The sequence below is a fragment of the Mobula birostris genome, chromosome X, assembly GCF_030028105.1.
Source record: "Mobula birostris isolate sMobBir1 chromosome X, sMobBir1.hap1, whole genome shotgun sequence".
Classification (NCBI taxonomy): Eukaryota; Metazoa; Chordata; class Chondrichthyes; order Myliobatiformes; family Myliobatidae; genus Mobula; species Mobula birostris.
In genome coordinates, this window is record NC_092402.1 from 53,751,234 (window position 1) to 53,767,245 (window position 16,012).

Here is a 16,012-nt window from a genome sequence, read left to right on the forward strand (position 1 = left end):
TTTGGGAAGGTGTTGAGGAACTTGGCTCTCATTGGCTATTTCCTGCGCAGGCTGCCTGACGTATCGGGGCGCGGGGACAGTCGACGGAAGGCGGTTACAGCACATCCCCCACGACCGTGCTGCGATTGGCGGGTGCTCAGAGAAGGTGGTGTCACGTAGGCTATGGCGACTATGATTGGCGGAAGCTTGGCCCGTGCTGCATCACGTGGGCGGGTGGGCACGTTCTGTAATTGGCTGAAGCGAGCGCGGGTGGTTTTGAACGACAAACGACGAACGGCGGGCGGTTGTGGACCTTAACAGGGAGATGGTGAGCATGGCGGAGCTGCGGTGCCGTACTGGCAGCCCGCGGGACTGTGACCGGCTACGGGCCGAGCTGCAGGTGAGCCTTGGTGCCGCCGCCATCCCTACATTGGCTGAATCCTTCCGTATTCAACCTCGTACTCTGTCCTTCTCAGAACACTGATCCCGACCACGACTGTGACTCTTAACTTCTGATCGCTGTGTTCATCCTCACTGAACCCTAACACTACCTTGACCGAGGCCTCACTGTTAAGACCATATGTCTGATCCCTATTCCCCTTCATTAAACTCCAGTTTGCCTTTCCCTTCCTAAACCTTGACCCCTGTGTTGGCTCTCACTGAGCCCTGACCCCTACACTGAAACCCTGACTCTTGCCTCAATCCTCACGGAGCCCAGCCAGTTCATATTACCCTCGCTGTCCCTCTCCTTGAGCTGTGACCTTGGCTCCTCTCCCCTTCCTGTGAGCTTTGACCCCTGGCTGTAACCCTTTCTCTGCCCAGTGAAGTTGGGGGAATGAAGGTAGGGGTGCATGGCAGATTATGGGAGAACTATGTTAGTTGAAATTTGGCAGATGTCTGTGAAAAGCATATGGAGACAAGAAAAAACATAGAAATTAAAAACACAAACTTGGTAGAGCAACATAGTGGGTAACTGGAGCAGGTCAGAGGGTGGGGATCCCCTGCTGATGACTCACTTCCTGACACCCCAGAGGTCTTTCCACCATCTGTGGGTTAGGAGTGTGATGGACACTACTGTCTACTAAACTAGTACTTTTGCCTGACTGTCCACATTCCTCCGTTCACTGTACATTTGTGTGTCGGTCTGTCAGACTCTGTCAAAGGCCACCCACCACTCAATATATCCTCTCCTTATAGCTCATGACCTTATATTCAGGTAGCATCCTTCTGGATTGATGCTGATCAGCAGAAGCATCCTGCACCCGCTCCAAAGTCTCTATATCTTTCCTGCAATGGGGCATCCAAAATTGAACACGGGGGCCGAACCAGAGTTTTTTTTTTAAAAGCTGTAATGGAATTTCTGATTCTTGAACTCAATGTCTGGACTAATAAAAAGCAAAGCATGTCATATGCCTTCCTTACCATGACATTTGCTTGTGTGGCCACTTTCAGTGAGTTATGGGCTTGGACCCCAAGATCTCTCTGCATATCAATGATGTCATTTAATGTATACTTCCCTATCTTGCATTTGACATCCCAAAATGCAACCTCTCACTTGTCCAGAATAAACTCCTTTACCACATCCTTGCTAACATTTCCAAGTGCCCAGTATCTTAGAACATAAGAAACAGGAGCAGGAGTTGGCCTGTCGAGCCTGCTCCAATATTCAATAAGATATTCTGTTCAGGCTCCAGATGCAGCCTGAACAGAATTTTATAACTTCCTGACACATCGAACTCAGTTCCTAGGCAAGTGTGTCGTATGCCTTCTTACCACCCTCTCAAACTATATGGCCACTTGCAGAAAACTGTGGACTTGGATACCAGGATCCCTCACACATCAACACAGTTAAGGGTCCTGCAATTAATATGTAGTGTCCACTTGTGTGTGTGATGACAGACTTGACCCTGATACCTTCTCCCCACCTTCAGTACCTCACAGAAACCAGCCACTCTGTCTACACTTCTCGCTGCCTCAGTAAGGCAGGCAATATCATCAAAGATCCCACCCACACCGGACATTCTCTCTTCTCTCCTCTTCCACTGGGCAGAAGGTACAAAAGTCTGAAAGCACATACCACCAGATTCAAAGACAACTTTTGCCCTGTTGTTATCACACCATTAAATGGCCTCCTAGACTTGACTTGACCTCACAATCTGTCTCACCGTGTCCCTTGCACCTGTACTGCACTTTCTCTGTAGCTGTTACACTTTATCCTACGTTCTGTTAAAATTGGAATCGGGTTTATTATCACTGACACATGTCATGAAATTTGTTTTGGGGCATCAGTACAGTGTACTACATAGAATATACTATAAATTACATTAAGAAATATATAAAAATTAAATAAGTAGTGCAAAAATAGTGAGGTAGTGTTCATGGGTTCATTGTCCGTTCAGAAATCTGATGGCGTAGGGGAAAAGCTGTCCTAAAACATAGTCTTCAGGCTCCTGTACCTCTTCTCCGGTAGCAATGAGAAAAGAGCATGCCCTGGATAATGGGGGTCCTTAATGATGGGTGCCACCTTTTTGAAGCATCGGCCTTTCAGGGAGGGGAGGGAACGTCGACTCAGACCATGAGAGGCCTGCGCCGGGCATTTTCATGCCTTACAAGGCGCAGATTGGAAGTCCGTGTGGGGCGCCACTCCTCGCACAGACACTAGAGCAATGTGCGATTAAGTGCCTTGCTCAAGGGCACAAACACGTTGCCACAGCTGAGGCTCAAACTAGCAACCTTGAGGTAACTAGACGAACGCCTTAACCACTTGGCCACGTGTCCATCGGCCTTTCAAGATTAAGTCAGTTCTGGGTGGGAGGGGGGCTTAGTGCCCATGATGGAGCTGGCTGAGTTTACAACCCTCTGGAACTTTTTCCAATTCTGTACAGTGGTTTCTCTGTACCAGATAGTGATGCAAATAGTTAGAGTGCTCTCCAATGTACATCTGCAGAAATTTGCTGGAATATTTGGTGACATACCAAATCTCCTTAAACTCCTAATGCTGGTGTGCCTTCTTCATAATTGCATCAAAATGTTGGGCCCAGAATAGATCTTCAGAGATGTTGACACCCAGGAACTTGAAACTGCTCACCCTTTCCACTGCTGACCACTCGATGAGGACTGGTGTGTGTTCCCTCGATTTCCCCTTTCTGAAGTCCACAATCAATTCCTTGGTGTTACTGATGTTGTTTGCAAGGTTGTTGTTGTGACACCACTCAATTGGCTGATCTATCTCACTCCTGTATGCCTCCTCATCACCATCTGAAATTCTGCCAACTACAGTTGTATCATTGGCAAATTTATAGATGTTTGAGAGTCAAGGATCCAGTTGCAGAGGGAGGTACAAAGGCCCAGGTTTTGGAGCTTATTCATTAATTCTGATGGGATGATGGTGTTGAACACTGAGCTGCAGTCAATAAACAGCGGCCTGACGTAGGGATTACTATTGTCCAGGTGACCCAAGGCTGAGTGGAGAGCCAGTGGGATTGAATCCGCTGTAGACCTAAATGCAGAGGGTCCAGGTCTCTGCTTAGGCAGGAGTTGATTCTAGCCATGACCACCCTCTCAAAGCACTTCATCACAGTAAATGTGAGTGCCACTGGGTGACAGTCATTGAGGCAGCTTGCCCTGTTCTTCTTGGGCACTGGTATGATTGTCATCCTTTTGAAATGGGAGGGAACCTCTGAATGCAGAACTGAGAGATTGAAGGTGTTCTTGAACACTCCAGCTAGTTGGTTGGCACAGGTTTTCACAGCCCTACCAGGTACATCTTACTATTCTGTTATTGTTTTATCTTGCTCTACTCCAATGCATTGTGTAATGATTTGATCTGTGTGAACAGTATGCAAAAGGACCTTCTTGCTGTACCTCGGTATGTGTGACAGTAATAAACCAATTCCAATTCCCCCCTGCAGGAGTCGTTGCGCAGCCTGTTGGAACAGTCGAGAGAGAGTGCTGAGAACCGGGCTACCTGTGACCGAGTGCTGCGGGCCTGTATCCAGCGGCTGGGCGAGGGCGCTTCTGACCCTAGGCATCCCGATAGCCTGAGCCGACTGGGGGAGCTGGCCTACCAGGGCTACCAGGCCTCAGGCAGTCCACCAGCCCAACTGCTCTATGCCGAGCGGCTGCTCTTCCATCTGCTGAGAGCAGCGGCGGCTGCTGGCGCCTCTGCTGACTGCTGCATGCCCCTGTGCGATCACCTGTACAAGGACCTGGCCTCCTGCCGCGGTGGGAGTGGTGGCTCCACCCGGGATTACGAGGCGGTGGCCAAGAACAGCTTCAGTGTGCTGTGGAAGAGGGCAGAGTCTGAGGAGGAGGCAAAAGAGGAAGGTGGAGGCAGACCCTACCAGCGGGCCCTGACACTGCGACTGAGCTCCCTCCGGTTCCTGGCCCTCCTAGAGGGTGGCCCATCGTGGCCCAGCCCACTACTTGGGAAGTTCTCACTGGCCTGCAGCCTGTACGAGAAGGGTGGTGGCTGGCCAAGCAAGGGGCAGGCTGGGCACCTGGCCCGGGTTTTCGAGGAGAGGCTGCTGCCCGCACTGGACTCCACTGGTCGCAGCCCCTTCCTGCTCTGCCAGTTGACCGCCCACTGCTGCTCGGTCCTGTGCCGGGCTGGTCATCGCTCGCTGGCCCTGGACACCCTTTCCCGGGCCCAGGAGCTCCTCCCCTCCAGCGCCCTGCCCCACTTTGGGGCCTGCCTGGGTCTTTGCCAGCTAGCAGCCCGGATGAGGCTCCCGGGGCTGGGGTGGACCGAGACCCTAGACCAGGCCAAGCAGCTGCTGCGCTCGGTGGGAGCGGCTCCAGGCTGGGATGAGATGCGGGCCCTGGCCTTGGGCTGCCGGCAACTGACCATGGCAGCTGGGCTAGAGGCAAGGAGGGGGCGGAAGGAGCCTTTCTCGGCCCAGGAACTGTTGAGGCTGGCTGCCTTCCTCCGGCTCTACCTCCCTCTGCTGACACAGGAGGTGAGAGATGGGAGAGAGGAGCGAGGAAGGGGGGTGGGCAGGGAGGGGAGGAAGTGCACAGGGAGGTGGCATGGAGGTAGGATGTGGAGAGGGAGAGTGAGTGAGAGCACAGAGTCGGAGGGGAGAGAGGGAGGTTATGGGGTGGAGGGTGTGGGGCACAAAGGGGGACAGGAGAGAGGGGGTGAAGAGGGAAGCTGGAGAGAGTGGAGAAGGGAGGGAGGAATCGAGTGTGGGTGGATCCTCTTGGCCCAGGATTTGCCAGGGATGGCAACCTTTCTGAGGCTCTGCCTACCTCTTGTGAGAAGGGAGGTGGGAGTGAGGGCTGAGGTAGTTGAGAGAGAATGGAGAAGATGGGCACAATTGGAGGGGAAAGGGGTTGAAGGAGTCAGTGGAAGAAAAAAAGATGTGAGAGGATGGATGAGGAAAGTTCCTGGGTGGCGGGAGGAGAGCAATGCACTGTCTTGGTGAAGGGGGTTGAGCAGGGGCTCTGTTCCTGCTTTGGTGGTGGTGGGGGGGGGGGGGGTGCTGCTTGGTGTGAGTGGTTTCTGACGTCTGCCTAGTTGAATCTCCTTTCAGCTGGCTGGCACTGCCTGACCAAGCTGTTTCACTGTCCTTTGGGCAGCTGTGCTCAGCTTGGCCTGGGAGGGGTTGGGCTGATTGTCAGTGGTGCACCTTGCTTCTCTCCACCAGCACTCATTAACGGTGTCTCCCACTGTGTTTCGCAGGTGGATGGGGCTCAGGAACAGATTCCCCTGTGGAAACAGTGCTATCAGAGTTTGGAAGGCTTCACCAGCAGTGTGTATGATTACCTAATGGAGTCTCAGGTAATGATGACACATCCCCCATCTGCTCACCGCTCCCTGCCCCCAGCAATTCACCTCTCTCCGCTCTGTCCACTCCCCACATACCTGCAGTCTCTCACTGTTCCCTAAACCAGTAGATATAGGAGCAGAAATTAGGTCATTCAATCACGGCTATTTTATTTTATCCCCATTCTCCCGCTGCCTTCCTGTAACAGTCAGTTTCCCTTACCAATCATGAACCTGTCAATCTCAATGATTTGGCCTCCACCACCCTCAGTGACAACTAATTTGACAGATTTACCACCTCTGGCTGAAGAAATTCTTCATTGTTCCAGATCCAAAGGGACGTCCCTTCATTCTGAGGCTGTTCGCTTGAATCCTGGAGTTTCCTATTGATGAAGATGCCCTCTCCACATCCGCTCTGTCCAGGCTTTAAATATCTGGGAGGTTTCAATGAGATCCCTTCCATCTTGTCTTCATCGAGTACTGGCCCAGAGACATTAGACACTCCCAGACCATTGCAATTGAATCTCTCCACCCAACATTTTAGTTCTCAAGCCATCTGCAGTTTTATCTTGAAACGGGCAGTGTGTGTGTGTTGTCTATATGGACTTCAGTAAAGCTCTTTGACAGAGTCCCACGTAGTGCAGTTTGATACAGATCTCTAAAGATCCCCGGATTCTTGGTAGGTCATAGATTTAGGGTGAAAGGTGAAATATTTAAGGAGAACCTGAGTGAGAACATCTTCACTCAGAGGGTGGTGTGAGTGTGGAACGAGCTGTCAGCAGAAGTGGTCGATGCGGTTTTGATTTCAACATTCAAGAGAATTTTGGATAGGTACATGGACAGGAGGGGTATGGCGGGCTATGGTCCAGGTGCAGACGAGGCAGAATTACAGTTCAGCAAGGACTAGATGCCTGTTTCTGTGCTGTAGTTCTCTGACTCTGAATTACTTGGAAAATATTATTTAATTTTAAATTTAATCCTGATGAGTTAGAGCCCACTGTATCACAAAGAATCCTCAAGCAGGCTAAGTGTGTGTTTGCAGTGTAGACTCCACTGCTATAATCTAAAATAAAATAGTGAAGTAACTGATTGTAAAGTATTTAGTGCGAGGACTGGTTCTCCCATATTCCTCTCTCTCAGGAGAAAGATCCCTTAGAGGCCCAATGCTTGGCGGATTCCTGTCACGATATGGTGAAGCCGATGGTGGAGGTGGAGATGACGCTGACCCAGGAGGGTCTGTCTGAGTACGCGGGTGCTACAGGTAAGTGGGAAAGGCAAATGGGGCTGTCTGTCACCCTGTGGATGGAGCTTAGGCTGTGGAGTTGGGAACTGCAGGGAGATGTAGGGTTGGATTTGCTATCCACCTATCCATCTAAGTCCTTTGTAAACAGAGTGACCGAAACACACGAAATTCTGCAGGTGCTGGAAATCTTGAGCAACACACACAAAATACTGGAGGAACTCAACAGGTCAGACAGCATCTATGGAATTGAATAAACAGTTGAGTTTACAGGCTGAGAGCTTTCATTAGGATGGGAAAGGAAGGGAACAGAAGTCAGAATAAGAAGGTAGGGGAAGGAGTACAAGCTGGCAGGTGATAGGTAAGACCAGGTAATGAGAAAGATGGGTGGGTGGAGGCACAGATGCCTCCTGTGTGCATTCTGCCCTCAGCGTAATATCTGTCACAGATACCCCCTTCGTGCCTCCTGTCCCCGACATGATGTGTGTCACAGGCACTTGCTGCGTGCTCCTTGCCCTCGGCTTGATAGCTGGCACAGGCACTTCCTGCACGTTCCCTGTCCCCTGCAGAATATCTGGCACAGGAGACTTCTCTGAGTTCCTTGTCCCTGACATGATGTCTGGCATAGACATTTCCTATGCGTTTTCTGCCCTCAGTCCGATATATGGCAACAGTGTTTACGTCTTGTATGAATCTCTCACCTCTAATGGCTGACCTGCACTCTGTTCCCCACAGCCCTGCGGGTCTACAACCTGATCTACGGGTTCTACAGCCACAGACTGTTCCCACAGGCGCTAGAGGTGGCCCGTGCCCTGGGAATGGAGGGACCTCTACCTGGCTGGTTCTGGTACTTATATCTCCCCCAGGATCGGGTAAGTCCCAAGGAGGTGGGGTGGCTGTCCACTCTGTCTTCCGCTGCACTCCTCCTCTTCCACCTTCCCCACAATCTATCCTCTCCCACTCCCCCCCCCCACTCACTTCACCATTGGATTACACAGTAACCCACAACCCCTCTGCCGCCCTCCACTGAATCATTAAGCTAAAAAGCGGATCAAGGAAGCAAAGCACCATGCCCGCACCCAGTTAAGAGACTTATGACTGGACAAAACACAACATGAAACTTTCTCTCTGTCCTTAAGCACTGTCAAGGACAATGTAGAAAGGATAGATGCTTTGGAGACAACTTGAAGAATTTATTGCAAAGTATGAGAAACCATATAAGCCTGTGGTGCTGATAAATGTTGAGTGGGGATGGGCAGCACAAGAAAAGTGGACATTGCAGCAATTAAAGCAGGAATCAGACATTTAAGTGCTGGGAAGACCGATGGTTATTCTGTTAAAAAGATAAAGTATTATGCTGACTATATGGAAAATGTCAGACTACCGACCCCCCTCCCCACTCTATCTCTCCCTTCCGTTGGACTATCCTGACTCCTCTCCCCATCTGCCTAAGTCGGGCTCCCCACCACTCCACTCTTCCCTGATTGGACCACTGCTCCCATCCCTTTCCCGATCAGACCATGCAACTTTGTCTCTCGCTGCCCCATCAGACTAGCCCTCACCACCTGCCTCTCTCCTATCTTGTCACTCCCCCACAGGTTCCTAAGTTCTACCGGCTGCTGGTGGACTGCTGTCGGAAGGCGGGGAGGCTGCAGCTGGCCCTGGACCTGGTCACCGTGTGGCTGGGCTCAACAGCTTGTCCGGGTCCAGGGTCCCTGTCCGAGCCCGTTGCTCTGTGGGTCAGCCTGAAGGCTGAGGCAGTGAAAGATGGGGACGAGGAGCTCCAGCTCAGGTAGGACCCTTTCCCTCCTCCTTCATTTTCCCTTCACCTCTTCTCCCCCTGACCCCCCCCCCCCTCGCCTTCTGCAGGTGCATAGTTTCAAGGAATGGGCTAAAGCATGTCTCCGTCAACCCTTAGCAATATTTATCTATGCACCATAGAAAGCATTCTGCCTGAATGCTTCATGGCTTGGTACGGCAACTGCTCTGCCCGTGATCACAAAAACATGCAGAGTGTTGCGGACAGCTCAGCACATCACGAAAACCAGCCTTCGCCCCCACCCCCCCATGGACTCTGTCTACACTTCTCACTGCCTCAGTGAAGCAGCCAGAATAATCAAAGACCCCATTCACCCCGGACATTCTCTCTTCTCTGCTCTCCCATCGGGCAGGAGATACAAAAGCCTGAAAGCACGTACCACCAGGCTCAGGGACAGATTCTACCCCACTGTTATCAGACTCTTGTGCGATAAGGCCAACCTCTGGCATCACAATCTAATGCATGTACATGCACTGCACTTGCACTGTGTGTGTGGTGTTATACTGACCTGTGTGTGTGCGTGTGACATTACACTGACCCCTATATGTGTGTTGTGTTACGCTGACCCCTCTGTCTGTGTGTGTGTGTGCGTGGTGTTAAGGCTGATTTATGCTTGTGCGTCAAATGTATGGCGTAGCAGCGTGCCCTATGCTGTACTCTACGCCAACCTTACGCTGTAGCCTAACGCACACCTCTCCCAAAATGTAACTAAGCGTCGCAGACCACAACAACTGTGATTGGTCCGCTTGGTAGCATCACATTTCCTCCTATGCTGCAATAGCTTCCCATTGGGCGACTGAAGGGCAGGGAAGGAACTCTGGCTGCAATGCTTTCCATAAAGCTTTACAGACCTCCAAAATTATGGAGGACTCTGTGCTTGACACCAGTTTGTAGCTAGCTGCTACAGCCTGTTGACTTCCACCTGAAGCTAAAACTCCAATGGTGATTGCCAGTCTCTGAGTATATTGTGCGTACACTGATGCGAAATAAATGGTTGGAGACGATGAACCAAATCGTCAAATCTACCTGCCGACATCCGAAAATACTTGAAATGCATTTCCTCGTCCATGCCTCTCAGTGGCCGGACAAGCACAGAAAATTCACCCTCCTTCAGGTTCAGTCGCCATTGTTTGAAGTTTGAGTTTCTTTGTGTTGAGTCCATTTCACTGACCCTTCTATTCTAATGCCTCTCTCTGTCCACAGGACGTTGATGGATGCGCTAGAGCCCTGGGACCTGGATCCCTGTATCTTGGCTGGGCTGCTCTCTGAGGAGCTGCAGGCCTACAAGCGGCTGCGGGTGGACACAGCCCAGGAAAGGTTCAATGTGATCTGTGACCTGCTGCAGCTGGCAGACCAAGAGCCGGGTGCCCAGCTGGAGCTGGAGCGTGCCCTGCATCTGGTGGAGCTGGCACAGGTCCTGTGTTACCGTGACTTCCGGCAGCACACCCAATGGTGAGGCCATGGGGCAGTGTGTTGGCAAGCACATGGAGGGGTAGGGAGGGGAATGTGAGGCTTGATTCAGGACTACAGGGGGAGCTTGATCTTTATTGCAGAAAGGAGGGCAGTAGTGTTGGTGTCCAGGAACAGGGATCTCTATTTAACAGGGATTGAGATAAAGGTGTGGACTGTTTCCAAATCAGGAGGGAATGTTGGTGAGGGTCGGGAGTTGCCAGCACTCTTGGGGAGCATGTGGAAGGGTCATGAAAGTAGGACAACCTGTTGGGATAGGGTGGGGTTGGTATCCACGAATGCATGGACCTCAAATATAAAGCACTAGTGCACAGTTAATGCCAGACCCTTAACAGCGTTTTAATGTGCAGAGGGATCTTGGGTCGCTGAAAATGGCTACACAGGTTGATAGGATAGTAAAGAAGGTGTATAATATGCCTGCCTTTATCAGTTGAGGTACTGCGTTCAAGAGTCAGGTAGTTGTGTTGTAGCTTAATAATTTAACTCTGTTCAGGCAGCGCTTGGAGTATTGTGTGCAGTTTTGGTCTCCAAATTTGAGGAAGGGCATTCTTGCTATTGAGGGAGTGCAGCGTAGGTTCACAAGGTTAATTCCCGGGATGGCGGGACTGTCATATGTTGAAAGATTGGAGCGACTGGGCTTGTATACTCTGGTATTTAGAAGGCTGAGAGGGGATCTTATTGAAACATATAAGATTATTAAGGGATTAGACACGCTGCAGGCAGGAAGCATGTTCCCGCTGATGGGTGAGTCCAGAACCAGAGGCCACAGTTTAAGAATAAGGGGTAGGCCATTTAGAACGGAATTGAGGAAAAACTTTTTCACCCAGAGAGTGGTGGATGTATGGAATGCTCTGCCCCAGAAGGCTGTGGAGGCCAAGTCTCTGGATGCTTTCAAGAAAGAGATGGATAGAGCTCTTAAAGATAGCGGAATCAAAGGTTATGGGGATAAGGCAGGAACTGGATACTGGTTGTGGATGATCAGCCATGATCACAGTGAATGGTGGTGCTGGCTCAAAGGGCCAAATGGCCTACTCCTGCACCTATTGTCTATTGTCTATTGTTTTTCTCTGGAGCATCAGAGGATGAGGGGAGACCTGATAGAGGTTTATAAAATAATAAAAGGTATAGATAGAGTAGACAGACAGTATCTTTCTCCCAGACTGGAAATGACTAATAGCAGAGGGAATGCATTTAAAGTGAGAGGGGAAGTTTAAAGGAGATGTGAGGGGCAAGGAGATGGAGACAGCAGCCAGAGAACTGGAAATGAATACCAATGAATTGATCCACTTGACCCGAAACAGGAGTGTGTGGGCCATGGCAGTCAAAGCTCAGACTGGGCATGGCACCTGATGATGATGATGATGATGATAAAGTGTATTGGTGGCCGCCAAGGCTGGTGGTTGAGGCATTTAAGGGGCTGTTAGGCAGGAAATGGAAGAATGGGGACATTGTGTAGGTAGTAGGAACTAATTTAGTTGGGCATTTGATTACTAATTTAGTTTAACATTGTGCTCCTGTGTTGTGCTGTTCAATGGGGAATAACGGGGTTGGGGTTAAAGGTGTAGGCTGTTCTCTAGAATGGGAGAGAATGTTGGTGAGGTCCCATCTGGGATATCGTTACGGGTAGACAGGGTAGTGAGGAAGATGTTTACCACATTTGGCCTTCAGTCAGGGCACTGGGTAAAGGAGTTGGGACATTATGTTGCAGTTGTACAAGGGTGCACTAGGAGTACTGTGTATAATTTTGGTACTCTGTTGTAGGAAAGTTGTCAATACGGTGGAAAAAAATGCAGAGGAGATTTACAAGGATATTGCTGGGGCTGGAGGGACTGATTTATGGAGAGATGTTGGGCAGGAGGTTGGGAGCTTATTCCTTGGAGTGTAGTTGGAGGGGCAGATAATGTCGTAGACGCAGAGAGACTGCGGAAAGACTTGGATAGGATGGAAAAAGAAGTGGCAGGTGAAATAATGTAAGGTAATGCACTTTAGTAGGAAGATTAAAATTGCAAACTATTTTCCACACGGGTAGAGTATTCAGAAATTGGAGGTGCAAAGGGATTTTGGAATCCCAAGTTTAGGATTCCCTTAATGATATCTTACAGCTTGAGCTGGTAATAATGTAGCCCCCGGTAAGCCTCAGGCTTGCTCAACTCGTTTTCATCTAGGGGAAGCAGCCTTTGGCCCCGGCAAACTGGGTAATTAAGTTTGTGTGGATGCTGTGTGATATACCCCACCCCGCCAAATAACAGACAATACGCCATATATGATTAAATGATTACAATTTATAGATATTACTGGAACTATATAATTAATAAAGATAAAATATAAAAGGAAAGTAAAAGGTGCCAAACTTATCAAAGTTCAACTTCTTTGTGCACAAACAGTTGGAGGTCTAGTAATGATCCTCTTTTCACCTTTCGATCCCCTCTGACCACCTCGACCTGCCGCCTGGGACCAACCACGGTGGTCGACCAGATGCTCCACACGAGTCTGTCTCCGTTTCCTCTCCTCGCCGAAGACCCTGGACCTTGGACTCCGGCTTGGGGTCCACCCTGTTGGCCAGCTCACAGCATCGCGCATTTTTTTCTCTTTCTCTCTCTCTCCTCTCTCTCTCTCTCTCCTCTCTCTCTCTCTCTCTTTCTCTCTCTCTCTCTCTCTCTCTCTCTCTCTCTCTCTCTCTCTCTCTCTCCCTCCCCCTCCCCCCCTCTCTCCCCCCTCTCTCTCTCCCTCTCTCTCTCTCCCTCTCTCTCTCTCCCTCCCCCTCTCCCTCCCTCCCCATTGCGCCTTCTGCTCAAAAACCTGCGCATCACAATAGCTTACAGACACACAAGAAAGAATAACATCTGTCCCAATTGGTTTGTTCCTTCTCTTATCAATAATATAACCCAAACAAGCTGCTAGCGAGAGAACTTTCTCAGTAGTTAACATAACAAAGAAGCCATTTTAATTAGCCTACGCTGTAACATAAAAGAAGAAACCCTTACAGTAAGATTGAATAGGAAACTGAGGAGCAACTTTTTCACTCAGAGAGTGGTCCATCTATTGAACAAGCTGCCAGAGGAAGTGGTTGAGGCAAGTACATTAATAGCATTTAGAAGACACTTGGACAGGTACATGCATAGGAAAGGTTTAGAGGGATATGAGCCAAACATGGGCAAATTGGACAGGCTGATGTAGGAATTTTGATCTGCATGGACATTTGGGCTGAAGGGCCTCTTTGCTGTCTGGCTTTGCGTATTCAGAAATTGGAGATGCACGGGGATTTTCCTAGTTCTGCAATTTTAAAGTTTAATTTGCAAATTGAGTCAGGGTAAGTTAAACAAGACAAAAGCCCATGGTGTTAGAAGCAAGGTCCTCGCATGGACAGATGATTGACAGGCTGGGACAAAGAGAGCCTTTTCGGGATGGTTGCCAGTGACTAGTGGTGTTCCGCAGGATCAGTTTTGGGACCACTTCTGTTCGCCTTGTGCATTAATAACCTGGATGAAGGAAGTGATGGCATTGTGGCCAGGTGAGATAGTTGGGAGAATGGTCAAGGAAGTGGTAGATGGAATACCATGTGGGGTTGAGGGCAAGAGTCTATCTTATTGTATTAGGGGAGCATTCAACTGTTCTGATGGAGAATCTCTGCCTGAAGCATCAACTGTTTGTTCCCCTCCATAGATGCTGCCTGGCCTGCTGAGTTCCTCCAGCATCTTGTATGTTCAAAATTTCCAGCATCTGCAGAATCTCTGAGTCATATAGCCATATGGAGATTTCTAAAGTTATGAGAGGCATAGAAAGGGTTAGAATATTTTCCTCACCTCTGTTCTCCCCCCCCCCCCCCCTTTACAGTTCAGCCACAGACTGCGTGGAGGAGGCACTGATGATTCTGGAATCCTTGCCGGAGACCCCCACCAACAGGCAGCAACTGCGGGATGACCAGGCTCGAGCCTCCCTGTGGCTCTACGTCTGCAATCTGGAGGCCAGAATCCGGGAGGTGAGACAACTCCTTTATACGTCGCGTCCTGTTGGGGGTGGTGGGGTAATGGGGTGGGGAGCACTGAGGCCTTGTCTTCTCTGTTCGTTGTCACAGCGTGCAGAGCACAAATGACATGAAAATTAACTTCTTGCAACAGAACTAGATTTATTACCGTATGGAGCATAGAACATTACAGTACAGTACGGCCCTTCGGCTTACAATGTTATGCCAACCCTTTAACCTACTCCAAGATCAATTTAACCCTTCCCTCCCACATTGCCCTTCATTTTTCACTGATATACTATATGATGTGAAATTTGTTGCTTAACAGCAGCAGTGCCATGCAAGGCATAAAAATAACTATGAATCACAAAATTAGTGCATAAAAGAGAGCAAAATAGTGGGATAGTGTCAGTGGACTATTCAAAAATCTGATGAAAGAGGGGAGGAAGCTGTTCCTGGATTGCTGAATGTGTGTCAGTGTGTACCACCACCTTGATGGTAGTAACCAGAAGAGGTGCTTAGTGATGGATGCCATCTTCATGAGGCATCACCTTTTGAAGATGTCCTCGATGTTGGGGAGGGTTGTGCCTGTGATGGAGTTGGCTGAGTCTACAGTTCTCTGCAGTCTCTTGCAAATCTGTGCATTGGAGTCTCCATATCAGATGGGGATGCAGCCAGTTAGAATGTTCTCTACGGTACGTCTGTAGAAATTTGCTAGGGTCTTCGGTGACATAACCGGATCTGAAGTTCCTAATGCAATGTAACCACCGGCATGCCTTCTTCATTATCGCATCAATGTGTTGGGCCCAGGACAGATTCTCCAAAATGTTGCACTGGACATTACCCACACAACTTAACATAAACTTAAGTTAACAAAGATTACACAGCTTGCACAACAAAATAATCATTGTGACATTTGCAAGTTGAGAGAGGGGGAGTGGTCTGAGGTAGTGTTAGGGTTTTTCAAGTGAGTTCAGACTCTTCACTCTATCAGTGCAGTATGGGACTGGTTTAGAGTTGAGGAGTCTGTCTTTCTGCCTCTGTGCATGTCTGTGTGTCTCTCTCTCTCTCTCTCTCTCTCTCAGTGTACCTGACACCACCCTCTCTCTCCCCCACCTCCCCACCTCACCCCACAGAGTGTGGAAGGGTGCCAGAGGAAGCGGGCAGCAGCAGTGGACACCCCTGGGCTGGAGGAGGGAGAAACCAATGATGTGGATTACGAGGAGCAACAGCAGGGGGCAGCCCTCCCACATGACAGTATTGCCTTCAACCTGCGTGCCGAGAACCGTGAGTGTGTGTTATCCCCCACCCCCAACTCCTCCCTCCTTCCTATCGCATTCAACCTGTGGGCAGAGACATGTGTGTGCATGCAATTCCCTCCTCCATTCCTCCCTCTCCCTAACTTCAACATGTAAGCTGAGACACCTGAGTGTGTGTGATCCCTCCCACCATTGCCTCCACCATTGCCTTCAGCTTGAAGGGTAAGACTTGTGAGTCTGCTTGATTCCTGCCCCTCCCTACATTTCTGAGGGCCGAGATCTGTCAATGGAGCTCAGTAATCTCACCCTCTCCCACTGCCCCCCCCCACTTGTTCACCCCCCCCTCCCTCCCTCCCTCCCTCCCCCAGCACACTGCTAACCAGCTTGAGATCAAAGACCTCAAAATTAAGCAGTTTCCTGCCCCCCACCACCTCTGTCAACTCCTCCACGAGTTCTCTCCCTCTATTGGCATTAACTTGAGGCATTGTTATGGAATCCTCACCATATACCCATC

The 16,012-nt window shown here is 49.9% G+C and overlaps 1 protein-coding gene across 1 annotated transcript in view; it reads left to right on the plus strand.

Moving 5' to 3' along the window:
• Positions 1-273: 273 nt before the first annotated feature.
• The window catches only part of espl1 (extra spindle pole bodies like 1, separase), a 63,605-nt gene continuing 47,866 nt past the window's right edge, over positions 274-16,012 (plus strand). The window contains exons 1-9 of the mRNA XM_072248971.1: positions 274-379; positions 3,891-4,937; positions 5,663-5,761; positions 6,887-7,007; positions 7,722-7,858; positions 8,585-8,778; positions 10,009-10,257; positions 14,110-14,254; positions 15,376-15,526. Of these exons, the coding sequence (XP_072105072.1) occupies positions 314-379; positions 3,891-4,937; positions 5,663-5,761; positions 6,887-7,007; positions 7,722-7,858; positions 8,585-8,778; positions 10,009-10,257; positions 14,110-14,254; positions 15,376-15,526 (2,209 nt within the window). The 5' untranslated portion in view covers positions 274-313. The remainder of the gene's footprint in view (positions 380-3,890; positions 4,938-5,662; positions 5,762-6,886; positions 7,008-7,721; positions 7,859-8,584; positions 8,779-10,008; positions 10,258-14,109; positions 14,255-15,375; positions 15,527-16,012) is intronic.